Below are 27,328 nucleotides of genomic sequence, written 5' to 3'. Positions count from 1 at the left end.
GCCCCTAGTCCATTATAAAGAGGAGAACTCATATTATCAAGGCTTTAGGGGAAAATATAAATCTATATATATATAAGGCTAAACAACTGGTTGACTGGCTGGTAGATCTGATGAGCACTGACCACCAGGGGGGCAGATGCTCAACGCAGGAGCTTCTGAGCTGCAGTAACTTGGCAGTGGCAGTTTTCAGGTGATACATCCCAAAATCAGAGAGGAGGCTAGCCCGATTCCTCACAGGGCTGCGCCATTTCACCTTTGGCTGTGGGTTATGTTGTTGCCGGAGCACTGTCGGCCCCAAATCTAGTTGATTGCGCACTTGCATTTGCACTCCATACCCTGTACGACAGAAACTTTGCAGAGTGCCTTCTCGTACTCTGGGACCCCAAGGGGGATGACAGAGAGCCAGTTTTGGCCCAGTCTCCGCCTGCTGGAGGGACCCCACTCGCTCCTCAGACACCCTTCGAGCCGCAGCGCATCCCCCCCCCCCCCAATGAATTCTAATTAATTTCTTTTCAATGTGCACAAATCCATGCACTGGGCCACTAGCAGATATTTAAATACTTGGATACTTGGTAGTGGTATTTTATGGGAACACCTGAAAATTACAATTTTTGTATGTTTTTGTATTTTACTTACCATGTCCCTTCACACAGTTTTTAATCAGTGCAAAGTGAATGCCATCATAAATATTTATTGAGTTTTATTGAAAGATTATTAGGCCATCTTACTGCATTTTGAATAATAACATGCATTTTAAAAATTGTTGTCAAAATACCTAGAAGATATAAGAACACATACATTAAAATTAAAAACAAAAACAAATGCTGGTTATCATTTAACTAACTTCTTGGTTCAATGCTTTAAAAAGTATGTTTGCTCTATTGTACCATTAGAGGACTATTTAGCCTTCTATTTTTTTAGATATATTTTTGTTGATTTCACAGAGGGAGAGAAAGAGAAATATCAATAATGAGAGAGAATCATTGATTGGCTGCCTCCTGCATGCACTACACTGTGAACTGAGCCCATAGCTGAGGCACGTTGCCCTGACCGGGAATTGAACTGTGACCTCTGGGTGCATAGGTCAATTCTCAACCACTGGGCCACACAGGGTAGACTTAATTTTTTCTTATAAATAAGTTAGTTCAATATAATAGATAAATAAGTACTGTAGAGGTTCTTTCTAAATACTTGAAAATTATTTGTGGAATCTTAGTTGGGTTATTTTTGAAAAGGAAATAGATACAGCTATAAGTAGGTGAAATAAAGGGAGTGATAATTCTGTGTGACTTTTGGAATGTCCTTTTCATTGATTTCTGTGTTGAGCACTTTACTCAGATTGGGAACTCATTTAAATTGCCATTGGAAAATAATAATATTATTGTAAAACTGGCTCTTATACCTTGGTTTGAATTTCCTATATTTTTAATATTAGTAACAAAATATGCATTTTGCTTTCAGATGTTTGGCTTTGTGTACACTTGCAGGAGAGACTCTGTTTTACTTCTACTTCAGTTTTTTATTCTTTTTTATTTTCTGTCTTATATAGTGTCTCACTATTGTTACTGCATCAAAAAATGAGAAAAAAATAGTCTTTTCTAAGTTATCATTTATATATTTATGTGAAATTGCTTAAGTCTTCTGCCCTTCATCTTCTTCTTTGCTTTCAACAAGTGTTTCTTATTTTGATATTTCTTTTTAAATAAACCTTTCATCCTTAAAAACTATGTGCCTTCCTTATTAAATATTCTAAAACTTATCATAACAAGACATATCCTGTTAAACCAGGCAAAATTATATATACATATACATATATATATATATATATATATATGTATATATATATATATAATTTCTTATGCAGAACTTTTTTAAAAAAATTAATCTTTATTATTGAAATTATTACAGAAGTCCCTTTTCCCCCCCTCCTATAGCTTCCCTCCACCTGGTTCCCACCCTGTCCCAAGCCCTCTCCACCCTATTGTCAGTGTCCATACGTAATTCATACATGCATATAAGATCTTTGTCTAATCTCTTCCTGCATCCCTCTATCCCCAAAAGCCCTTTCTCTCCGAGAATTGTCAACCTGTTCATTTCCATGCCCCTGATTCTATTCCATTCACCAGTTTATTCTATTCATCAGATTTTTTTATTCTTTTGGTTTTTAGATTCAATTGTTGATAATCTATTTGTTGCCACTTTGTTCATATTTTTTTATCTTTACCTTTTTCTTCTTCTTCCTCTTCTTAAAGAATACCCTTCAGCATTTCATTTAATACTGGTTTGGTGGTGGTGAACTCCTCTAGCTTTAACATGATATTTTTAAGGGTATAACATTTGTGTGTTCTGGAAGAGCTTCTAAGTCCTTCATGTTTTCTCCAGTGATTCTTATAAATAAATAGATAGACCATTGTAGTTCTTCAAGTTAAGGTGTTCTGACTACTAGTGGTCTGAGTCCCATGCTAATAAAAGTCAAGTAGTGTACTTCCAAGTACATAACTTTTTGTTAGTCAGTGATTTACATTTGAGTAAATATTTTGTTTTCTTTGTTATTAACATTGTAAATACAAGAGACTGTATTTTTTCAGGAAATTTCTATTTTTAGCCATTTAAGTAAAATTTAGAAATCTTATTATACAATGAGTAAAAACAAAAAATACCTGTTTTGCTTTTTAAGAGTTGGTAGTAGATAGCATTTAGTTTTCTTGGGAAAAGAACATCCTAGTTTATAAATGATTCTAAAATTTAATTTACATCAATAGAGGAAACTCAATAGTGTTATAAAATATTTAATTTTTATGTCCACAGCTTTTACTTAAGGTATAGTTAGTTACCTGATAAGTAAAATACCAAGTTAGTATAAATGTTAATTTCTCAAGGGATAGATTTTGGTAAAGATACCGATACAGAAGTAATTTTTTGTTTTTGTTTCAATTTTGCTCCCAGTTCCAACTGCCTGATCAGAGAACTTGGGTAAGTTTCCTGCTTATATTTTTGACTAAAATAATGTAACATTAAAAGGACAATTTATACTCTAAATTGCTTTATAGGCATAAAGAATTCTTTCCATTCAATGATATGGCTTCAGTAGATAGTTTTTCAACTTGTGAAGCTGCAAAATATTTTTCATTGTAATTGGGCATTTAGAATGCTCCAGAAGTTTACTCTATAAATATGACTCAGTCCACATAATTATACCTTGATGTAGAACTCTTTTTGAGCACCTGGGAGCATATCATTTGAAGAGGCTTTGAGATGGGTCCCTAAGTAAAAACCGCCATTATTTGGGAGAGCCTATTTCAGCATGTTAAAGATGCTTTTAATAAAGTCTTCAAAAGGATAAAACATGAACTTATGTGTAGACACAAGCTGACTTTGGAAATGCATCCATATATCTCAGGGCAGACTTGGTTTTAGCTAAGTGGAGAAAAAAGAATAAATGCTTAAAAATCCATGTCCAGCTAATGAATGGATCTTTTAGCATTGGGTCTCATTTCCTCAGCTTTTAGTTACATTTCCAGTCAGTTATAAGTTAATAAACAATAAAGGGACAACTTTATTATTTTTTTATTCAAGAAAAATATAGTGTTTATTTAGTTTCCACTCTCAAATAAACCTTGGATCATTTGAAATGCATATAAATGTCACCTATTACAAAATTTCCTCTGGGTGTATGTGCTTTTGCTTTTTCATTTTCTTTGTTCACTCAAAATATTCTGATTTTTGAGGTATGGGTAAAATTTTGGAATGCTGTTCAATTTTTCTTTAGTCACCACATATAATTATATATAAATTATTTTAAAGTTGGAGCGCTTTAACACTTATTTATTTCCGCTATCTGATGTTGGTTTTCCTTTACCAGAAATTCCTCCTTTTTTTCTTTTATGGGATATGTGATGAATTATGATTTTTTCTCATCTGATAGACTTTTAAGGATTAAGTTCATTTATTTGAGAGAGAGAGAGAGAGAGAGAGAGAGAGAGAGAGAGAGAGAGAGAGAGAGCGCGCGAGAGAGAGAGAGAGAGAGAGAGAGAGAGAGAGAGAGCGCCCTTAGGCAAAGTTGTATAGTAGATGAGGTTAATATTTCCAGTATTCCTCTCCTGCCTTTCCTGTCAGGGGTATGTCCCGAGTCTCGTACCTCAAGGCCCTCACTTTCTAAGGTGGAGTATTACTTTCCAGTGGCTATATTGGTAGCTGCTTCAAGCATAAGGTGCTGTCCACTACATAAATGGCCATGGTTCTACCAACTTCTGAAGCCCATTTCAGATTTTAAGTTAGATTCCATTTGCTGATAATACAATGGCATAGTAGCTGCCATTGCAGTTCTTTGAAAACACTCTCATTCCATTGGTTTATAGGTTTTCTTCTCAGAGCTATAATTTATATGTATATTATAAAACATGGATATTAGTGGGAAATGTTAAACATACATGCTCTTACATTTTAGTGGTGAAAAACTCTAAGTTATCATGATTGCTGAATGTGATACATGAGTGACATGATGATAAAATATGAATATTTACTCCCCCCCCAAAATGGCCATAATTTTGAGACTTCTCAGGATTATCAAGTGAATAAATATAGAAAACTACCAAATCTACAAACTTTCCCATCAGAAATTATTTATGAAAAGTTAGTTATTTTATGATAAAGGCATGTGTAATCTAATTTGTGAAACATTAGGTCACACAATTTATGGTGCCACTGGACATATCATTTCATTTAATCAGATTGTCACTTTAATAGTTTTAATGAGAAACTTCTTTATGCCATCAATTATTGGCTGCCAGATAACAATGTTAAGCTAAGTACTTAGGACCCAGCTGATGATATCTTGACTTCTGAAATGTTTTTAAAAAATACTAACTTTACTTGAATAGAGATATAGCTACTTTTTTTTTCTAAAATGAGGGAGTTGTATCTAAATATTAGTTTGCGTCAGTTTAAAGTTAATAGCCTCTTGGGGATTGGAAGGGGGTGAAATGACTTCCTTTTCCTGACATCTGGCTGCAGATACCATCAACAACTATTATATATATAAATAAAAATTACTGTTCCATAAAAAATCACTGTCATTTACAGATCAGAGATTAGCCTATGACATTAATAGGGCATAGAGCAATACATTTCTAAAATATATGATCTATCTTTTCCTCCCTTTAGCTTTCCCACTCTCAGCAAAGTGCTTATTCATGGTAGTACACATTGCCTTCTTCATTGGATTTTTCATAATTGAAAAATAAATAGATTCTGTTCCATTTACCCAAATTCATCTTTTAATTTTTTATTTTTGTGCATTTTGAAAGTAGTACATGTTGCTACATCTCCCTTTTCCCCCATTGACCACCTCCAATCCACCCCCACCCCCTACCTCAGGCCCTCACTGTCCCATTATCTGTGGCCAATTCATCTTTTAAAAAATATCAAGTCAGACTTTATAAAAATGAATGTCAAAACTTACCACTTCTGTAAAATGGGTATTATTTCAAGAGAAACATCCTATGAGTCAGACCTTATAGTCAAAGAAAGTGGGGGTGTTGACCCATACTCATCTAAATCCAATATCTTAATTTGAAATATTGACACTAGGGCTGAGACTGGTCACAGAACTGCTAAACTACCCAACTGGCAAATGTTTAAGTTACTTCTAACGGTTCCTTTTTAGCTGAGGTCAAGTGCTATGAGAACAAGTCTTAAGAAGATGAAAGGAAGGATTCAGTGATGGCTTTTATGTTGCTCAGTTGTAGCTAGCCGGACAGAAAGTGGTGGTGTGTTTATGTGTAGTGTTAATAGCTACCCTCAGCTCACTTCCCATCGTCTCTCCCATTTCTCCACTCCAATTTAATCCTCCTTCCTTTTGACACCAGAAGCCCAAGGTGGGGGGTGGCTTATATACAGGCACTTGGGTAACCCCTATTATCTTTAAGAATGTCATTATTAGTCATCAAGCCCATAATATATTGTCTTGTTTCTTGATGGTTTTCCCAAATCGAAACAGTTTGAGGTAAAGTAATCACAGTGATCTCTCTTCAAAAGGAGTTATTAGCAGCTACTAAAGCAAGACATATTTCTCAACAGCCAATTGCTCTTAAATAACTTAAAGGACTTGTAGTTTATACGAGCTATAGATGAAAGCCGAGAATAATAAGAGTCATGAGTAAGCTATTTTCCATATAAAAGGAAAAAGTGCTTCTAGAAGATGTATTGCCACAGGAATCTGAGTGTGTCAGCAGGGCGGACACTCAAATGATTTAAAACCACTAGATAATGAAACTTTACTCACATATTAAATGTACATAAATAAAACATTTATAATCATCACCCGCGCACTTTCTATTCTGCCCAATAAATATATGCGATCATGACCCTCACCCTGGCTTGTTACTGCTAATCAGTTTGAAGGCTAGAGGTCATTTTTCACTCAGACAATTTATTCCATGGAGGGAGGACTATCAAAATGATTTTCTACAAGGAACAATTAGAAGGAATAAATGCAAAATAAATTAGTATCATAAAATATTTCTGGATTGATTTTTAATAAATAAAATCCTAAGTAATATGAAAATGCTAATGCTCTGGCTAGAAGGGGATAATGACCAAATTCTACAGGGGCAGAGTTTCCACCCACCTCTCTGAGCAGCAGCATCATTCCATCTCTCTGCCCTGTGATCAGTACATGTCAAAACCCTTCATAGTGACAAATGTGCTGTCCGCTTGCATCTGTGGAGAATGTTTTAGCAGCTGAGTGATTATGAATCAAACCCCTGAGCTCACAGCCCCTACTGCCCCCCAATGCGTTCACATTTGTCGTCTGACAAGTAAATGTATCTTGACTTTCCTCTGAGATTTTTTTTTTTTTTTTTTGCACCGTGTTTGATGAAAGACATTTGGCAAATTGGCAATGGTACCCTGTACGTTGCAATTTGTAGAAGTCCCAGCATGAAATGAGAGGGCAGGCTCCAAGAGAAAGGGAAAAGAAAGAGAGCTAACTGCAACATGAATAGTCATTTGAAGAAGTGAGCATAAAATATCCCCTTTGTAAGAAGAGAATCATGGTCAGGACATTCTGCAAAGATGTTGCTCTACTTTAAGAAGTCAGTGGTGTTCTGTCCAGGTGCATGTCCACGGAATGAATTTATTTATTTTTTTAATTTTCCTTTAGAGTAGGAAGTGTTGCTATGTATTTTTAACCTGAGCTTGTAAATTAGGCCTTCAGCTCTGTCCTGCCATCTCATCCGCAAAAGAATCATCCTCTTGGGTTGAACAGTTGCTTGACTGTGCAGTTGTTACCATTTTTAATCCTTGCTTGGAGTCTTCTGGTCTACCACCCCAGCTCTTTGAGAAACATACAGAGTGCATATAGAGTGCAAACACCTTTTTAACAGCTCTCTGAGCTCTCCAGTGGCATAGTGCCCTGAGAACCAAATAAATAATGGGGGAGTTGATTTAACAAGACGGCCGGAGAGTTTGCTTTTTCTACTTAAAAATTCAGTAGTAAGCAGCTTCCAAATAAAATGTAAGCACTGAGGAAACTCAACATTTTGAGAGTGTTGAAAGAAAGGGGATAGTCCCACTAACTGTGGACGTTAAGGATCAAGTAACTTTAAAAGTCAATGCCACCCTCTGATTGTGACAGGGTCAAATACATATGCAGGTGGACAAAAACTTGAACGTTATAAGCAAAATAAGTTAGGTTGTGTGAGGGGAAGACTTGGGCAGCATAGATTTCTTCCAAGAATATTTCTCTAAGAATGTGATTTCCCTAATTACTCCCCTTATAACACCCATGCCAAGTTATGTACTATGAAGTTATAATATTATGTGAACTGTCCTTCCCACTCGGTCTTTGTCCAGAACAAATTAATTTGTCATCAAAATTATTTGTATATGATCCCATTTAAAATGTAGTATGTCCAGATATTAATAAAGATCCTCTTAGGCAAAACACCTCTTAACCATTTAATTTTTCTTTCTGAGTGAGACACATTTGGCTTAAGCTGTAACTTTGAAACACTTGGTGTTTTTCATGCTGTGAGTTCTTTTCATGGGACTTCAGGCTTCCTATGGTTTTTATTAACTAGGTAGGCCTACAGAACCTTTCCCTATAATTTCCAGTTTACTGTCGGTATCCATAACATGATACCAGTGCTCTCACTTAATTTAATAAAAATCTAATTCAGCTTTATTATCTCTCATATATTTCATTGCTCGGTCGCACATCAGATTATTATAAAATGCTCTAGCCAAGGTTCTATGAAAAGGGATACCCAGCATTTTATGAGCTTTTCTAACCTTTATTATTTCCAACATCATTAAATTCTCTTACTGTTTGTTTAATCTGGGGACACTACGACCTCTCTCTCTACAGACTGTTTTATTCAGCAGATCTGATGCTTCCTTTTTATTAACGATGCTCGTGGTTTGCTAGGGATGATTACAGAGGAAAAGGCGTCAGATGGGCCCTTCATGGTTTTGTGCTTTTTGCCTTTCAGATGTCAGCTATTGAAAACATGGCGGAGAAGCTGGAGAGCTTCAGCGCCCTGAAACCGGAGGCCAGTGAGCTTCTACAGTCAGTCCCATCCATGTTCAACTTCAGAGCGCCTCCCAACGCCCTGCCGGAGAACCTCCTGAGGAAAGGCAAGGAGCGCTATACCTGCAGGTAACTGCCAAGTTAATTATGGCTGCCTTTCGAAACCACCCCCCCACCCCCTTCTGATTTCAAAGGCCCTGCTGTTTGTTTTGGAAATTATTCTTGATTGGATGATTAATCGCGACCATGATAGCTCTCGAGCACTTCAAAGTACTCTTTATTTAGTGAGGTATAAAAATGGTGGTTTTTAAAAAATTATTATTAAATGAGAATTTTAACACAGGCCATTTGGTTGTGATAAATGAGGCTGGAAGCAGTCCAAATGCTATCTGCTTGTTTCACTTTGATATTTATGAATTTTCTTTCACAGTTAATTATTTTCACCCCAAAGTATACTACTACTGTCCTCAAGCATACATTTATTAATTGTCATGGCATTGAAAAATAAGGACATTAATGAAGGACGAATTAGGTCGCTAAGTGAAGAAAGCTAGTTAATAAGTTTCTTGTTACTCATCAGGAGTACAGCAAAGCTTGTTTTTTTGTTTCTATTTTTTAAAAATAAATTACGCTTATAATTTCTACATTGTCTTCAGAAATTTGGGGCATCTGACTCAGGCAAATCAATTTATCTGCTTTTTGGAAAATATGTCACTCTGTTTCCAGAAAAGATTTTACAGGGACATACCTTGATGAATGAGGTCTTAGAATCTTGTCTGCTCTGATACCACTCAATGTACAGAGACTTGTCACTGTGGTTAACATGTAAAATGAGCTGAAACATTTGAAATCTGTTTACATCAACCCAGACTCTTGTCATTTTTTTTTATTCCCTTGTCTGGCTCGGTTTCATGAATATAAAGATACAGAGTTAATAAAAGAGGCGTATGGGGGTCATCAAAACGAAAGTCTGTTTTCATAAACTGCTTGTTTATGCATCACCAAATTCAACCAGATCTTGTAATGCAGCCTTCATTTGTAGAGTTATTTATATCTTTAGAATGGCTTTATTGCAAATTTTAAATACCAAAGACATGTGAGTTCCATGCAGGATTAATTAAATCGGGAATAAGCATCTGGCTTCTACGCGGCTAGAGTGAAACAAGGTCAATTGTGCTGACTTTCTCTTATAAACATCTTTTCATAACAGATACTGTGGCAAGATTTTTCCAAGGTCTGCAAACCTCACACGGCACTTGAGAACACACACAGGAGAGCAGCCTTACAGGTTTGACAGTGATTTTTACTAAATATCTTGATTAATATTGTAGTAATTAAAGTGGACACATTGCCACAATTTTAATGGAAACTACTTTGAGACATATCTAAATGTATGTGTGTTTAATTTTGAGTCAAAGAAGAATTAATTAATGGCTAGGGTGAAAATTAGAAGAATCCTAATTTATTTAATCGAAACTTCTTATATCTCAGTTTAAAAGCTCTAGTAACATCTATAACAGATATGTTTAAGCAATGTTGGTCATTTAAAAATTATTTTATTCTCTCTTTTCTCAATAATGAGTGCTATTTAATTGATAATAATCATAGCATTTACAGCTTCTTTTTTTTTAAAACCTTAAATCTTGGCTGGGAGTTAACAACTGGGATATTACTACTTTGCTTTCCCAGTAGAATTGAGTTAATGTCCATAGTTCTCATTAGGAGGTTAAAATAATGGACCTTAAACCTGGGAGGGGAAAAAAAATGTGGATTTAGGGGTTGAACAAGTAAATAGAACATATTATAGGAAGAGGGGCAATTCCACCAACATTTTCCAAAGTCCCTCTTAGTTTATTCTGTTAAATGTCAAGATCAGCCACAAGACATATGAGCACATATCTAATTTTAATATTATTGTTTACTAAGGAATGAAAGTAATCAGTATTCTCCCTTCCAGTTTTAAAATATAACCTACATTATTTGCTATGCAATGCTTTGCACATAGTATTAGGTACTCATAAATATTTCTTCAAAGAATGAATGTTGTTTATCTTTAGTGATAGTGTAATTTCATTCTGCTTTGAAATTCTTATGCATTGCATATGTGTAAAATTATTTTTGTCTGAATGCTCACTTCTTCCATTAAAAAATAAATTATTTATTAGGTTTCAAAGTCTTTTTACATGCATAGAATAAAAGAAATGGGCAGACCCATGCTTATTTGAAGATAATGGAAATTTAAGGAGAAAACTAGAAGGACTTAAGCAGAAATTAATGAAGTGTTTTCTGAGATTCTTTGCTTTCCTACATGTTTTATAAATGACTAATCATAAGTGATATTTATATTTTATATGTGATAGAATACACTTGATATAATAGGTCTCGGAGATATATATAAATGGAAAGTTTTAAGTGCTTTCCTTTTTGGAAAAAAAATTTAGATTTCTGGGAAATTGTGCTTAAGATGTCCACACTTAAATTTTCTAATGGCCAAGGGGTCTGGTAAGCACCTATGATATTATTAGAGGCCTAGTCATGAAATTCATGCACTTGGGAGTGGAGAGTCTCTCAGCCCAGACTGTGCCCTCTCACAGTCCTGGAGCCCCACAATTGATTCTCCGCCTCCCCTGCAGAGGTAGGCTCCGCCCACCTGGCCTGGGCTTCTTTGATGGATCGCCCCACACAGAGGTAGGTCCTTCCACCCAGCTAGAGCTCTGCAATGGACCATCCCTGCAGAGGGAAGCCCCGCCCATCTGCCTCAGTGCTGCTGCTGGGTAGCCTGGGCCTCCCTCTTTGGGGCAATGGATTGCAGGTCTCTGCCATCAATCACTCCAAAGAGGTAAGCCCTGCCCACCCAGCAGGGACTCCTGATGGATTGCCTTCATAGAGGGAGGCCCCACCCACTTACTGCGATATACTGGTCAGTGGCCTTTGCTTCCCTCTTTGGGGCGATTGTGAAGGCCCCTCCCCCATTGATCAATGGCCATGCTAGCCAGTGGCTTGGGCCTCCCTCTGCAGGGCAATCATAGGGCGATGGCCAGGCCCCCGACCAATTGCATCGCACCCACATTGGCTGGCCTGGTGCCAGTGGGTGTCATAATGTGATTGTCGGGAAGGTCGTCGTGATGGTCATTCTGCTGTTTGGTCGTTCAGTTGATTTACATATTATGCTTTTTATTATTATAGATGCTCATTTTACTCTTTCTTTATATCTCAATTCAGGGGTGTTATTCTATCTCAATTATGGGGCTATTATTGTCTGTGTATTTTTAAAAATACAAATCAAAGTATTTGCATAGCTGGAGATCTTAATTATTTACCCAGCTCCTCTGTTTTACAAGTGAATATATTCAGAGCCACAGTTGCTGATGGCTTTCTATAAAGTCTGGTGCTGATAGAACCAGATTTAAAACCCAGGCCTGGAGCTCTCATACCAGGGTTTATATCACATGTCTGACCCCAAAGGCTCCTATTGACCCTGTTTACATCCAAATTCTCACTAGTTTATTGCTTATGATTGTGTTATGTGTTTATTCATTTTAAGTATTTCTGAAACTTATACTTTTAACCACCTCCTACTTTATTTGGGAAGAATGGAATGAATGATTTAAAAAATTCTTTTTTTATTTTTTATTTAAGAGCACTCAACCTTTTGGCCAAGACATTAACAAAGGAAAGATACAAAGTAACAGATAATTATTATCCTTATTGGCCAATTTTATTTATATTAGAGTGGATGATGTTTATTAAATTTGGAAAAGCCCCTTTTCATACAGGCAGAAAGTTGGAAGCATGTCAACGACAAAATCTCTCTTCCTTACAATTTGTGTAGAAGCTGTTCTGAGTGGAAAGTTTTCTGAAGTGTTTTATGGGAAGATACGTTTTCTCTATCAGTATTTCCCAGGTTGTTCTGCTTAGCATACAGCACAGCTGTGCTCACTGTACCATGGCTGTCATTGCAGTGAGCCCTGGAAGTTGGCAGTTATTATGGAGAAGGCCAAGACACGCTCACTCTCTCTCTTTCTCTCTCTCATATATATATATATATATATATATATATATATATATATATATACACACACACACACACACACACACACACATGGTCAGGCAAAAGTAAGTTTACAGTTGTGAGTATGTGACACACGGTTTATTCTTGTATAATTATTTATTTATTAATTATTGTATTATTTCCCATACGCACAACTATAAATCTACTTTTGCCCCATCCTGTGTATGTATGTGTATATATATTTTTTTTTCAAAAATAGAGGCTAAAATATTACAACTACTATCAATGTAGGGTTTCACACACTTTTAAATTAATATTATAAGTGGGGAAAGTTGAGGAACCTCATGATGCCAGAATAGTTTCTTAAAGGGGAACATTAAATCAGTCCTTGAGTTGGTTTATTGATACTTTGCCAAAGTAACTAGTTTAACAGATTTCTTTTCCCCGCTGAACTAACGAGACTTCTGGCATCACCTAGAGACAGCCGTAGAAGCCCACATAGTTGGCGTGGAATGGGGTGATTTTTGATGGAGAGCACTTGAGCCACTGAGTCTGCATTCAGAAGTGGGAGGAGAAGGGCCCTTCACACATGGAAGAATGAGTGAAGAAATTTCTGGCTGCTAAGTTAAAAATTTTCACTTAAAAGTTATCTGGGGAAACTTGATATTTTCCTTTCATGCAATATACGTACAAAAATTAATACAAACGCGCACAATGTAATCTCTACTTTAAGATGCTAGAGAATACTCCATAAATTACCACTTGTTTTTCTCAGCCATGAGAGCTGGGTGGGAGAGGGATTACATTTTCATTTTGTGTCGAAAGGAAAACTTCCAAATATTAGCTAACTAATAATAAGTGCTTTCCTGAAAAACTGACCTGGTTCAGAACTGCCACAGACACTTCAACAAAAATAGAAATGGAAAATTGGGGGAGTGGAGAGGGGAGTTGAGTGAAGGGAGACTTGTTTTTATTCCAAAAGGAGAATGCAGTGGCACTCTTCTTTCTTCCGTAAGTTTAAAAGTTAATAGACTAAAGGATTTGGGGGAATCTTAATCTCCGCTGATTATAAAAATCAGTATCTTTGGTATCAGTTTTAAAAGTTTGGAAAGTTTATTGCTATTTTGGAGAAGATAAAAGAATTCCCTTTAGGATTAGCAATTGGGAAAGTGAAATTTACTAAGAAAGTATTTAATTAAATGGACATTTTTTTTAATAAAAATAATCTTTTCACTTTATTTTCAGAATTTGTGGATTTGCTTAATGTTTGTTTGAAAAATGATTTAATTGTATTGTTCTTAGAGAAAAAATAAAACAACATTGCTATTTCTTAATGTTTTTAATTTTACGAGGTTTATTTTAAATATTAGAACTGATTATGCTAGTTAAGTTTAGGAGCCATTCAATCACCAATATTTTTATGAACATTTTCCATAAAGTCCTGAAAATCTTTAAAGCAACCAGTCTATTGGAATTCAAATATCGACCGTGTGAACAGTGTTCTTGCCTAATCCCTTTCTCCAAAATGTTTGTTTTCTAGGTCATAATTCTGGGTTATTGTTCTTGAGAAATACCTTTTAGCTTGCCTATGAACATTCTCTGTGTTTATTTTTCAGGTGCAAATACTGTGACAGATCCTTTAGCATATCTTCTAACTTGCAGCGGCATGTTCGCAACATCCACAATAAGGAGAAGCCCTTTAAGTGTCACTTATGTGATAGGTGTTTTGGTCAACAAACCAACCTAGACAGACACCTAAAGAAACACGAGAATGGGAACATGTCTGGTAGGTAATCAGTTGTGTTGTGAGGAGACGATGGCTTTTTTTTTTTTTAAATGTGAAATGATAATCTCGCTTCTCTCATGCCACGTGGTCTCTGAAATCAGGTCCTGTTGGAAAAATTTGCAGCCTGTTTTCCTGGAGATTTTAGGATGATGTGATCATTGCATAATATACAACTCAGAGCCTTATGTGAAGGATCTTTTCTTCTCCTGGATTCATCTCCGTGGGCAGTCTCTGAGAGGAGCGTGACTCAGACTCTCAGGAGGCTTAGAAAATCAAGATTTCCTGAATTGCGGGGAACAATCTTTCCACCTATTGGCAGCACCAGAACACCACGTTCTGGATATTGACCAGACACCCGTGGCTGCTTTTGCAGCAGTGCTGGAGCTCGGAGAACCTCTGCTGGGTAACTTTGTGAGAGATCACTGATAGGAGAGTGTGGACATGATCAGAGTCACCCCTAGCAAATGACAGTGGTGTGTGGTTTTTGATCACAAATTCTGATGTAGAACTAAGTTAAAAGTGGCAAAAACAAGCAAACAAAAAACTTTCCTTAGCTCAGACGTGTTAGCACATGGAAGAGATGGTGGGTTTTCTTGCCTTTGGATTCCAATAGTTAGATACTGGGCCATTAACTAACAATTAACCTGCTGGCATATGTGTGTGGAGCCAATCTGTGGAGAAAATTAAGGAAGTGACCTGGGAGGGTGGGAGGAAGAGGTGAATATGGAGTTCAGGAAAAGGGATTTTTAAGAACAGAAAAGAATTGGATTTATACAAGGTATAAATCTTTATTTAGGGAATGCATTTCTTTTATGAATTTTTCCTCCACTGTACAAGCACATAACTTATAATCTTGGATGACTTCTACTTAGAGCTAGTTATAATACTGTTCATTTCCCCCAAAACCAAAAATCAAATGATCATGATTTTAAAATATCAGATTTTAGAGACAGAAGTCTAATCTAATATACACTGGCTAAACTTTCTAACACTGCGCACCCTTACAGTATGCTACGAAAATGTTCTAGTTAAAATTATTTCAGAAGTAAAATAGATAAATTAAAAATTATAATCTGTCAAAGCTGAATATTTACTTGTTGACCCAGTTTATACATGTATCAAGTTGAGGGAAGTTCTAAACCCCTTCGTTTTGCCATGTGGGCTATTGTGATGAACTGTTAAATTGTCGGCTTTTTGTGGGCGTGAAGTGACTGTTAGTGTAGAGTCTGACCACAAAGTGTTTATAATTGTGAACATTTATGGAAGCCTTGCAACAATCAGATGATGCAGGTATTATGATTCTAAATATTTTAGGTAAAGAACCTGAAGACCATCTAATATTGTCCTTTATATATATATATATATATATATATATATATATATATATATATATATATATATATATTATTGATTTTTTACAGAGAGGAAGAAAGAAGGATAGAGAGTTAGAAACATTGATGAGAGAGAAACATCGATCAGCTGCCTCTTGCACACCCCCTACTGGGGATGTGCCAGCAGCCAAGGTACATGCCCTTGACTGGAATTGAACCTGGGACCTTTCAGTCCCCGGGCCGATGCTCTATCCACTGAGCCAAACCGGTTTTGGCCAATATTGTCCTCTTTCTACCGTGCACAATCTACCAATGGCTCAGCCCCCCAAGTCAGAATGCAGAATGTTCTGCATGTTGTCAGTCTGTTTTGGTAACACACTTTAGCACTGGAGCAATAAATGCATGTTGACTGCCAGCGGGACTGCTGTAGTTTCTTCTGGCAGAAGCCATTGAAGACCTCTCTGTCATTTGCTTCACCCTCTCCCTTCGTTGTATGAACAAAACCGTTCCCATGTCACAGCGGGGATAAGAGGAAGCTGGTGGGAGAAATAACATCTTTGGGAGACTATACCTCATGAGTCCAATGGCTCAAAATATTCCCGCAGGGACTTTCATTGGCATGTGTACCGTGATAAATTAGGACGGCCTTGACCTCCTAAAGTTACCATTATTAATATTCAAGGAGCCTGTTTTGGGAAACAACACTGACCCAATGGAGAAGGAATGCGTTTCAAAATAAGTTGCCACCGAAATAATAGTCCTTTTCACATAAGACCTGCTCTCCCCTCAGGTACGGCAACATCTTCGCCTCATTCTGAACTGGAAAGCACAGGTGCGATTCTTGATGACAAGGAAGATGCTTACTTCACAGAAATTAGAAATTTCATTGGGAATAGCAACCATGGCAGCCAGTCTCCCAGGAACACAGAGGAGAGGTAACGCTGGTTTTTAACTAGTAAACTCGTGATTTCTGAAACAAACATGTTTCCAGATGCATTTCCTGTGTTTGTTTTTGTTATTAATAACACTACTACTATTCCTACCATCCGGGGCTGGCACTTTACATGGAGATTAAATACTAAATGCTCTTCTAAGCACTTCACATGGATTGATCCATTTAATTGTCTTAGCAACACTGCCAGATAGCGACCATTATTATGTAATTTTATCTTTTTTTAAAAAATATATATATTTTATTGATTTTTTACAGAGAGGAATGGAGAAGGATAGAGAGTTAGAAACATTGATGAGAGAGAAACATCGATCAGCTGCCTCTTGCACACCCAGCACCGGGGATGTGCCTGCAACCAAGGTACATGCCCTTGCCCGGAATTGAACCTGGGACCTTTCAGTCCGCAGGTCAACTCTCTATCTACTGAGCCAAACCGGTTCCAGCTGTAATTTTATCTTTGAAGGAAATGGAGACATTGAAGGTTAAAACACTTGCCAGAGGTCATATAAGCAATAAGTGGGATTCTGCCTGGACTGACTGATTCCAGAGCCCAGGCTTTTGCCACCCGTCTGTTCTGCCTTTCTTGATAGTTAACTAGAATATTTTTATCAAAATTGACAAGTAGAAGGGGATCACAATGCCACAGGGATTCATTTGAATCACTTGGCAACAGTGGTTACCATTATATGTCATGTGTTGTATATAATGCATATTTTATGACTATGTATGACTGTATCTATCTGCATATATATTTATATATCTGTACATATTTACTAGTATATATAAAGTACCCATTGAGTGTCATACCTGTCTCCTTTTAGAAATAATTGGAGACTTCTTAATAAGATTCTATCACCTCCTTATATGCTATCAGTGCATGCCTATAGAATTCTGTCATGTTGGTGGCAGTGAGTAGGATCATCCTTACTTTTAGTTACCTGGTGCACTGGATCCTTCTTGTCTCAACATCAACATTAAGCACATATGGCTTAATTCATATAGAAAAATTTTAATGCTGCTAATAAGAACAACACTTACCTGGTGTTTTACATTTTATATGAAGTTAATGAAACATGATTTCACCAAAACTACTGGATTTTTCTTATCTGTAAGTTAAAATTAAATATATAATTGAGAATCAGATATCTAAACATAACTATCCAATGGCCTATTAAATTAAGATGCTGCATCATAAATTAAAAAACATGTTTTTATTGATATCAGAGAGGAAGGGAGAGAGAGAGATAGAAACATCAATGATGAAGAGAATCATCAATCAGCTACCTCCTGCATGCCCCCTACTGGGGATCAAGCCTGCAACCCCGGGCATGTGCCTTGACCAGAAATCAAGCTGTGTGCGACCTCCTGAGGCATGGGTCGATGCTCAACCACTGAGCCACACCAGCCAGGGCACTACACTGTAAATTTTAAAGTCACATGGAATTAGTTAACACAAGTACCATTACTTTTCACCACACAAGTATTATTGTTAGTGTTCTCTATTTTTGATGCCATTAAAAATCAAAGTTAATTATGTTAGACAATTTTTCCATGAAGGCAAGCTTCAAGTAAACATTATTTCCTAAAAATACATAAAAATATATGACCACTTGTATCCTTCAAGTTGTATAAAAGTGTATCAAGGGAAAAAAGGAGAGATCTGCTATGGTGTGGCCTTTTTCAGCCTCTAAGAAGTGCAGTTGGATGTATCTTTTCCTTGCTCACCAGAGAGAGAGAGAGAGAGAGAGAGAGAGAGAGAGAGAGAGAGAGAGGCAGGCAGATCATCAAAGGTACAAACTAGTAACAAATAAGAAAGATAATCTTACATTTTGATGATATTTACATGATGCAAATAAGAAATAGTAAACAAACAAAAAATATAACTTGAGTTCTGAGATGCCTATTGAGATTTTTCTAGCCCTTAATCACAGATTTGTGAACTTTACAGCTGCAACATCTGGCTTCAACATGTCTAAACAACACAGAAGTAAGAAGATTGAGTCATCTAACTACCCCCCCATCTCCTATCAGACTACTTTTGATGAATAATTTATCCCCGATAAGTTGCCACATTTGAAAGCATAATTAACAAATAGGCTTTCTTAATCATGTTGGCTTTGTTAATTTTGGTTTTCATCCATGCACTCTTTTGTTCTTTTACTTTTTCTTTCATTTTTTAAAATAACAATTTCAACCCATTTAAAAGAGCAAGTTGGCAGTGTTGCTGGAAACTAATAATTTATGTCTGTGCAAAACATGTTTTCATCATTCTTTGATAAAAGTGGTTAAGAAATTAGTTGTATAAAAAACTTAATAATGATGATTATGATGGTTGCTGGTTAAATAGGTTTTTATTATGTGCATCTGTCACACCCAAGATTGTTTTATTTATTTTTTACCCAGGGAATCTAAACCTTAAATGCTCTTATTTTTTTCTAAATGTGGGAAAGTAATGGATTTATCACTGGTACCTGATTTTCCATAATCAGAAAAATAGGTACATTAAATGTTAAAATTGCACATGACTGTAACAATAACATAACAGTGTCCACAAGGTTTTTAATTACTAAATAAAACAAAATGAAAAGATTTTAAATGGTCTGGGAATTGGAACATTTGGATGCCTATGATAGCTTAATCTTTAAAAAGCTTTTGAACTTGGGCAAGTGTCTCTGCTTTCCTGGTCATATATCTTTAAAAGGAGATGGTTAGGAGAAGATATTCTCTGAAATATTCAGAGCCCAAGCATTTGCCACTAGTCTTCTGCCTCATCCTCTCTCCTCCTTGTATGAATAAAAACGTTCCCCAAACTTATACAAAACAAGTGATTATTATTTTGTAACTTATTTTTCAGCTTTTACATTTTACCATGAAATTTAACTTTAATTTACACACATTTTAATGTTTACTGTAAAGCTGAAAAAATTTAATCCTTGTTTCATAAATGCTCTCAAACGTATTAAATTGGGATGTCTATGTAAGTTAACTTTTTTTATAATTAAACTTTGAATCACATATTGCAATCCTTCTAACCACAACTTAAAATATTACCAATGATTTTTAAATAGTCTTCCTTTTTATCATTATGGTTGATATACTTGCTTAAGTAAGCTTCCAAAGGTATTTGTACAATTCCGTTTTTAGATCATTTCCCACCTCAATGTTATCATAGGATAAAGGAACTTTTTTTACATTCACGCCATCAAGGGTAACTTGAAAGTGGTACAAAGAAGTGCGCCCTTGAACATTTCAAAGTGTGAATAGATGTGTAAGTGGCATATACCCACCAGTGTTACCTAGAAATGTCTAACACTGGTCGGTCTTTGGCAGCAACCTTACCAGTTTTTTGGAACTCTTAGATTCATTTTAGACATGTGTGTGAACCTTTTTACAGTGTTGCTCAGGGATCTGAGTTTTCCAGAAATCTATTATTTTAATTGGTGGGTACTTACATGGTGATTTGGTTACATTATGTAGAGAAAACATTGGTGTGCTTTTTATATCACATATAACAATATCATTTATCAGGCAAAAGCCTGATAAGGAACTGGAGACTGGATTGTTTTTTCAATTCTGCTGGATGCTCTATTTATAATCTGAACAATCACCCAATTATTATTTTTTCTTTATTTTCTTATTGGTGAGGTTACATTATTTTCCCATGGTTGCCATAAAACATCAACAATAAAATGACTATCAAAGTGTTAACAATGCAAACTGCTGTTACGAAGACACGATGATAAAGCTAAATGCATGTTTAAATGCGGAACCAGTAACCAGACCCCTTTTTTTCTTATGGTTTTGAAAGAATGAATGGCAGCCACTTTAAGGATGAGAAGGCTTTAGTGACCAGTCAAAATTCAGATTTACTGGACGATGAAGAAGTAGAAGATGAGGTCCTGTTGGATGAGGAGGACGAAGACAATGATATTACCGGGAAAATGGGGAAGGAACCAGTGACAAGTAGTATGCATGAAGGAAACCCCGAGGATGACTATGAGGAAACCAGCGCCCTGGAGATGAGTTGCAAGACATCCCCAGTGAGGCAAGTGGCTCGGGTGACATCAATAAATAAGCAAGAGTAGATACACATGATTATAATTCCTCTGGCTCTTTCTTCCATTAGAGCAATATTTCAGGTGATAAGCAGTTTGTGAGCAATAAATCATAAAAATTGAATTTGAGTTAGCAAAGTGTACACAGTAAGGATAAGGTGGCCATCAACATAACCCACAAGCATATAAATATATCAGTGTTTGTGGAACTCTGATTAACCTGCGTAGGAAGGGTAAATGGAAATTACACAAGTACCCAACCATTTATGTAGACTCTACCTAAAAAACTTCTAGAAAAATAGCTTTCAACATTATCTTATTCACGCAATAGTCTGGTGTTATTAATTAAATATTATTTAGATAAATTTCACTTCACTTGATATATATATACAATATAATCCATATAGATATATTTTTACATGGAAAAATTAGCCATGATAGTTAAATTGATAGGAATATTATATCTTCATATGGATAGTGGGTGCTAACTAAATATTATCTTAACTGGCTTTATTTTAAATGGAAATGATAAAGGTATGAATTCTGTCTCCACTGCATTGCTGATTCTACATGTCATTGACTTTACCTCTTTATGTCAAATATATGCTTGCTTTAGTTATGAAAATTTTGAAAGAAATATATCTTAATATATAATATTTGTGAACCTTTTAAAGCACCCAATAATTGATGCATGCTACTTTTCCCTGCAAATAAAATATGACATTCGACAACTGTATAGATTCAAATGAAAAGTGATTTGGTTGCATAACATACTGAAAAAGAAAAAAAAATCCTCTGTGCTCTCCTATTGGTTCATTTTAGGTATAAAGAGGAAGAATACAAAATTGGACTTTCTGCTCTAGATCATATAAGGCACTTCACAGATAGCCTCAAAATGAGGAAAATGGAAGATAATCAATATACTGAAGCTGAGCTCTCTTCTTTTAGTACTTCCCATGTGCCAGAGGAACTTAAACAGCCGTTACACAGAAAGTCCAAATCACAGGTATATATCTTCCGGCAGTATGGCATCCTGGTGACAGTGTGTCTTTGATGCCGCAAGGCAGCTATTCTTGGTTTGCAGTATGCTAGAATCTGAACAGGTTCAGATGCTTCACTCACAATGTTCACATCTTGGCTTCCTATGACTGAATCCAGAGTAGGTAACCAACACAGCAATTACTATGGCCGCATTCTGCACAGAAACTCTGTGACAAACCCTATCCTGCAATAATAGCTCCTTTATGTCCCAGTTCCCTTACTCCTGTATTGATAGGCTATAATGTCGCTTGCACCTACGTATATATTACATCATAATTATTTTCTAATTGCCTTGTGTCTACAATTTCTGTCAACCTAATTATATTTAAAGATATTTTAGAAAGTGAAGTCTATCCTCTATTTTTGTGTGCCTTGCTATATATAGTTAATTTACAAGTCATTTAATTATAGAATTTAGGAATAAACTTAAAATCAGAGATAAAGTAAGTTGCTGATAGTCTGCAGCAACTTAAAGGCAGGTCTAGAAATAAAATGTGTCAGCTTTTATTGAATGAATTAATGAATGGTGCCCAAGTTTGTTGGGCTCTATGACATCCTATCAGCTCTGTGGTAACTAAAATAAATCCATTTAACGATCCCTAAACACCAATTAAAAGAGCCACAGATCTTTTATCACAAAAAGAGGAAGTCAGCACTTTCTGTGTGATATCCGCACTCAACCAGATTATTTATCCAGATCAATTAAAAAAAAAGAAGAAGAAGAAGAAACTTCCATATTTGTTGGTCACTTTGGTCTAAGTATTTGACTCATTAACCCATTTTGGAAGTGGTGACCATATGACTTGTACATTTTCTATTTGACTGAGATGTTTTGGGCTGCTCTTAAGAGCAAATGTGGTCATACCTCAACTAAGGTGGAGAAAATATTTTGCCAGTGAAATAATATATGTTTTTACAAATCAGTAAATTCAGTAAAAACTCTAAGATACCGGGTATGCTAACAGGCAACATAAATGTTCTTTCTGAACGGAAGTAAAAGCAGCCTGCCCCAACACTGGAGTTTCCAAACTCCATGAACTTGAGGACAGAGCACCATGACTGTAGGCACCATGTCCTCATTGTAAAGTGGGGTGAATAGAGAAGATATCCAGGAGCTCTTTCTGCTTGATAAGTCAATGGGGATATAAATGAATTGTTTGGTTTCTAATGTGAAAAGTAAACTAGCCAGAGTAGACACCTCATTTTCACTTTGAGGCAACCTTAAGAGGTGGCCAATATTGTTTTAAACCCTTGATTTTCCATTCTTCCTTCCTAGTCGATCAGAGATAACTGGGGGTCACGGGTTTTCTTTGCTCTTTTTAATTATTAAAACATTATTCCACAAAACGTTTTTTATTATAAGACATAATAACTTAAAATCCTTTAAACTGTCAGAAGTGAATGGAAAGCAGAAAGGTCTGAAAATCTAGAGATAACTGGTGTGATATATTTCAGTACCAGCATTTTCGATATAAAGTGACTGCCTCACTGAGCTAACAATTACCATCACCAGAAATAATAGCATTGTGCAATCCTAGCTCATATTTTTATTGTTACTTGATAATGTCATATGTATTGGTTTGAAAATAGTCAGGCCTTTCTGCAAACTGTCTTTCATGAGACTATTCATTTATTCGACAGTTATTAACTTCCAGTTATGTGCTGGAAACTGATCCTTGGGCATGAAAATGTTTATTTCCTTTGATTACCAAAAGGCAGATGCTTTACTCAAAACATTCCTCTATTTACTCTGTGATTTTCATAGTGATCGAGTCCCAGAGGGTTGACTAATACAACAGTGGCTACATGTTACCTGGAATCCTCTCTGAAAAACCTTATCCTACAAAAATTAATTTTGTGATTATGGGTACTATTTATGTTAGGTACACAGAACTAGACATTTTATGGAAGTTAGTGCTATGATTCCTCGACAACCATTGGAGGCAGGTTTTTGTTATAATTTCCGTTTTATATGAGGAAAGTGACCTTGAAAGGTTAAGCAACTTGCCAAAGGTCACACAACTAGTTGAGGTGAGAAACCAAGATTAAAACTCAGGATTCCAAAATTTTCTCTGTACTCTCTTTCAGCTTTCCAAATATCAGAATAGGTTTTGTTAAAAACCATTTCACAATAGTTTTTATCTTTGCTCTCTAACACTGGGTACATAATTAGAATAGATAAGTTTCATTTCAATGCTCATGTCACCCATAATTTAAACTATATAAAGGACAGGGACTTCGGATTGTTTATCCTTGATTCCCTGAGACCTAACACAATGCCTGGAATAGTGTTGAGGCTTAGGACATGTTTGTTAGATATCTACTGAGATTTTGTAGAGGTCCAGAAGGCAAATTGCATGCATAAGAGTCAAATGTGTACATTTAGAGCGATGACCCGGCAAATCAAAACCAGCCTGCAAGGGCAGATTTTCTAACTGAATGCCATGATTAGGAAGAAACCACAGACCAGCCACATGTCTCAGCATGACTCCCAGAGATGAAATTCTGCTTTACAACAGAGGCATTTTGTCTTTGTTTACAGACAGTGGAATGTCTTTGGCAGGACTTTAATGATTCCACTTCAGCAGCATTTTGACAAGCAAGTTTAGCAATGGATGAGACCAACAATAGCAAATCAACAGTGAAAAGTTCACTCCCAAGTCAAGACCAAACATTTCATTTGAATATTTTACTTGGCAGCAAGTGGCGGATTCGCTGAACAGTTATTTACAATTTGACATGATAACAGGGAAGAAAGGGCACTTCCGCACAGAGCACCTCCCAGCACCTACTGCGCAGCAGGCACTGGAGCACGTGTGGGTCAGGATGCTGTTGGGTCTTGCTGTCTTATTGTATTGTTTGATAGACCTGACTTGATCTGCCTCAACTTTCAAAGTCTTTGGGTGTCAGCATTGAATATTTTAAGCATGGAAGGGAACTGGAAAAACAACATTGAATGAAAGGTTAGGCAGAAATACATTCAAATTACGCCTTCTTCCCTAATTGGTCAAAGTGACCTTGGGCAAGTCATTTCACCTTCAGTGCTCTCAGTTATAAAATGCAGGAGTCCATGGACTGTTTCTTTTCCTAGACCACAGTGCCGTCAAATATGAATATGTCTTATTCATAGTTGCAGTTTCCATCATAAGCACACAATGATATTTTTGGTGCATTGAATGCGTGCATGAACAGTGGATGCATGATTAATTTATTATGGTTGGAAGGCAATGACTTCTGTTTCTTAATGGAGGCACTACTGAAATGCTAGATAGGATAATTAATGTTTTGTTCTGTAGATCCTATCACCGTTTTGGTCCCTAGGCACTGCAGGCCAGCAGTAATTCCATGACATTAAAACACATGCGTACAAAAATGTTCCACAGCCTTTTCAAACCCTCCCATGGGGAAGCTCCTACTCAGCCCTTCTCTCTCTGACATTCACCAACTCTGTTCTTCAAATTAAAAGCGATGTGTTTCAAATGCCATTTACTGAGACTCTCTTTTTTTTTTTTTTTTTTTTTTTTTTTTTTTTTTTTTTCACCCTAGGCATATGCTATGATGTTGTCATTGTCTGAGAAGGAGTCCCTCCATTCGACATCCCACAGTTCTTCCAACGTGTGGCACAGTATGGCCAGGGCTGCCGCTGAATCCAGTGCCATCCAGTCCATAAGCCACGTATGACATTCCCAAGGTTGACCGAGTGGGACCAAGTCCAGCAGTAGCACGGCTCTTTCCTATAGGACTATTTAAAAGACTGCTGAGCAGAATGCCTTAGAAACCCGAAGGGTCACTCATTTAAAGTCTGGTGACTTTAAACTGAATGAGTAATAAAAAGAAAGAAAGCAAAAGAAAGAAAGAAAGAAAGGAAGCTATTTATTCTCGATATTTTGTTTTGCACAGCAAAGGCAGCTGCTGACTTCCGGAGGATCGATGCGACTGAGAGCGATTCGATGAACATGAAAACCTTGCTGGGGAAAAGGCATCTTCCAGTCTGCCCTGCCCCAGAGAGGGGGTCGGGGAGGGGGGCAGTTGAGATGGCAGCATTGATAGGAACGAACACTCCATAGAAACTGAATTCTTTTTTTTTCTTTTTCTTTCTTTTTTTTTTTGTCCAAGATCACCTGACACATGATTGGGAACAGTTGCTTTTAATTACAGATTTAATTTTCTTTTCTTTGTTAAAGTTTTATGTAATTTAACCCTTTGAGGATGGAAGTAGTTGGATGAAATGCATACTCGATTACCAGAGAAACTGATGAACTTGTTTTCCATTCACTTTTTGCCTTCTTAAGTACCTTGTTTAAAATTAGGGAGAAAGGGTATGTGTATATTGTAAACTATGGATGTTCAATGCTCAAAAGAGGTTAAGTCAGTGAAGTAACCTGTCCATCACCAGTATCACTGTACCACTACACTAATAACTATTTGCCAAATCCTTGTAACAACATCTTTTATTTTAGACAATCATGTCACTGTTTTTTTTTTAATGTTTAATTTTTTTTGTGTGTTGCGTGTATCCTGTATTTATTTGTTGGCAAACTATTGTTTGTTGATTAAAATAGCACTGTTCCAGTCAGCCACTACTTTATGAAGTCTGAGGCACACCCCTTTCCGAATTTCTAAGGACCAAGGTGACTCGACCTGTGTATGGGGAGTGCCCAATGGGGTTTGGCTTTTCTTAACATTCCTTTTGTTGTTGTTGTTTCGTTTTTCCTTTCTTAATGAGCTAAATACGAATAGATGCAACTTAGTTTTTGTAATACTGAAAATCGATTCAATTGTATAAACAATTATAATTTCTTTCATGAAAGCATGATTCTTCTGATTGAAAACTGTACCCATATTTTATGCTGGTTGTCTGCAAGCTTGTGCGATGTTATGTTCATGTTAATCCTATTTGTAAAATGAAGTGTTCCAGATCTTATGTTAAAAGAGAGACGTAAATAACAGACTGTATTCAGTTATTTTGCCCTTTATCGGGGGAACCAGATTTGTTTTCTTTTTTGTTTGTAATCTCATTTTGAAATAATCGGCAAGTTGAGGTACTTTCTTCAAATGCTTTGTACAATATAAACTGTTATGCCTTTCAGTGCATTACTATGGGAGGAGCAACTAAAAAATAAAGACTTACAAAAATGGTTCTTTTCCCCACTGTGTGGTATTTTCCATTCTTGTGCAATTTTCGTTTCCCTTTGGGACCCATTGATCTAAAGATATGATGACTGGGGCCCTGATGCCCTTCCAGATACATGGGATGTAGAGCGTGGTTTTATTGCTTTGAGATGAGATAAGGGATAACCCTTGGCCCATAGGGGTTAGGGTATCTCCAAATCATCGTTCTCAACTTTCTCTCTGTGGTACGAAGCCGGTGCTCATGTGCAGCTCTCTGCTATCACTCCACGTCTGTCTGCAGCACCCGTTTTAATTAGGACAGAACAGCCTACAGTTTTTCAATTGGATTTCACATAGTGCATGCCAAAGGAGTTTTTGCTTTTGATTATATGAATACTGTTAACTGATTCACAAGGGGGGAAAACAAGCCCTTTACATCTTCTGTGATCTTTTTAAGTCTGTCCATGTGCAATTGCGTGCTTTTGTGGTTTTAAACAGAGGGTAGATAT

The 27,328-nt window shown here is 36.4% G+C and overlaps 1 protein-coding gene across 20 annotated transcripts in view; it reads left to right on the top strand.

The window, feature by feature from the left end:
* The window catches only part of MECOM (MDS1 and EVI1 complex locus), a 643,214-nt gene extending 616,369 nt beyond the window's left edge, over positions 1–26,845 (top strand). For 10 of the 20 annotated variants that reach the window (XM_084874104.1, XM_084874092.1, XM_084874097.1 and 7 more), the window contains 8 exons: positions 2,947–2,973; positions 8,493–8,659; positions 9,741–9,818; positions 14,159–14,328; positions 16,450–16,594; positions 20,420–20,656; positions 21,489–21,672; positions 25,254–26,845. In XM_084874104.1, the coding sequence (XP_084730230.1) occupies positions 2,947–2,973; positions 8,493–8,659; positions 9,741–9,818; positions 14,159–14,328; positions 16,450–16,594; positions 20,420–20,656; positions 21,489–21,672; positions 25,254–25,388 (1,143 nt within the window). In that variant the 3' untranslated portion in view covers positions 25,389–26,845. The remainder of the gene's footprint in view (positions 1–2,946; positions 2,974–8,492; positions 8,660–9,740; positions 9,819–14,158; positions 14,329–16,449; positions 16,595–20,419; positions 20,657–21,488; positions 21,673–25,253) is intronic. The other 10 variants (XM_084874096.1, XM_084874102.1, XM_084874095.1 and 7 more) reach the window with 3 other exon arrangements.
* The last annotated feature ends 483 nt before the right edge of the window (positions 26,846–27,328 follow it).

This window comes from Pipistrellus hanaki (assembly GCF_964339955.1).
Source record: "Pipistrellus hanaki genome assembly, chromosome: 2".
In the NCBI taxonomy this organism is placed as follows: domain Eukaryota; kingdom Metazoa; phylum Chordata; class Mammalia; order Chiroptera; family Vespertilionidae; genus Pipistrellus; species Pipistrellus hanaki.
Note: the sequence above shows the minus strand (reverse complement) of the source record. Positions and strands in the feature narration are given on the sequence as shown.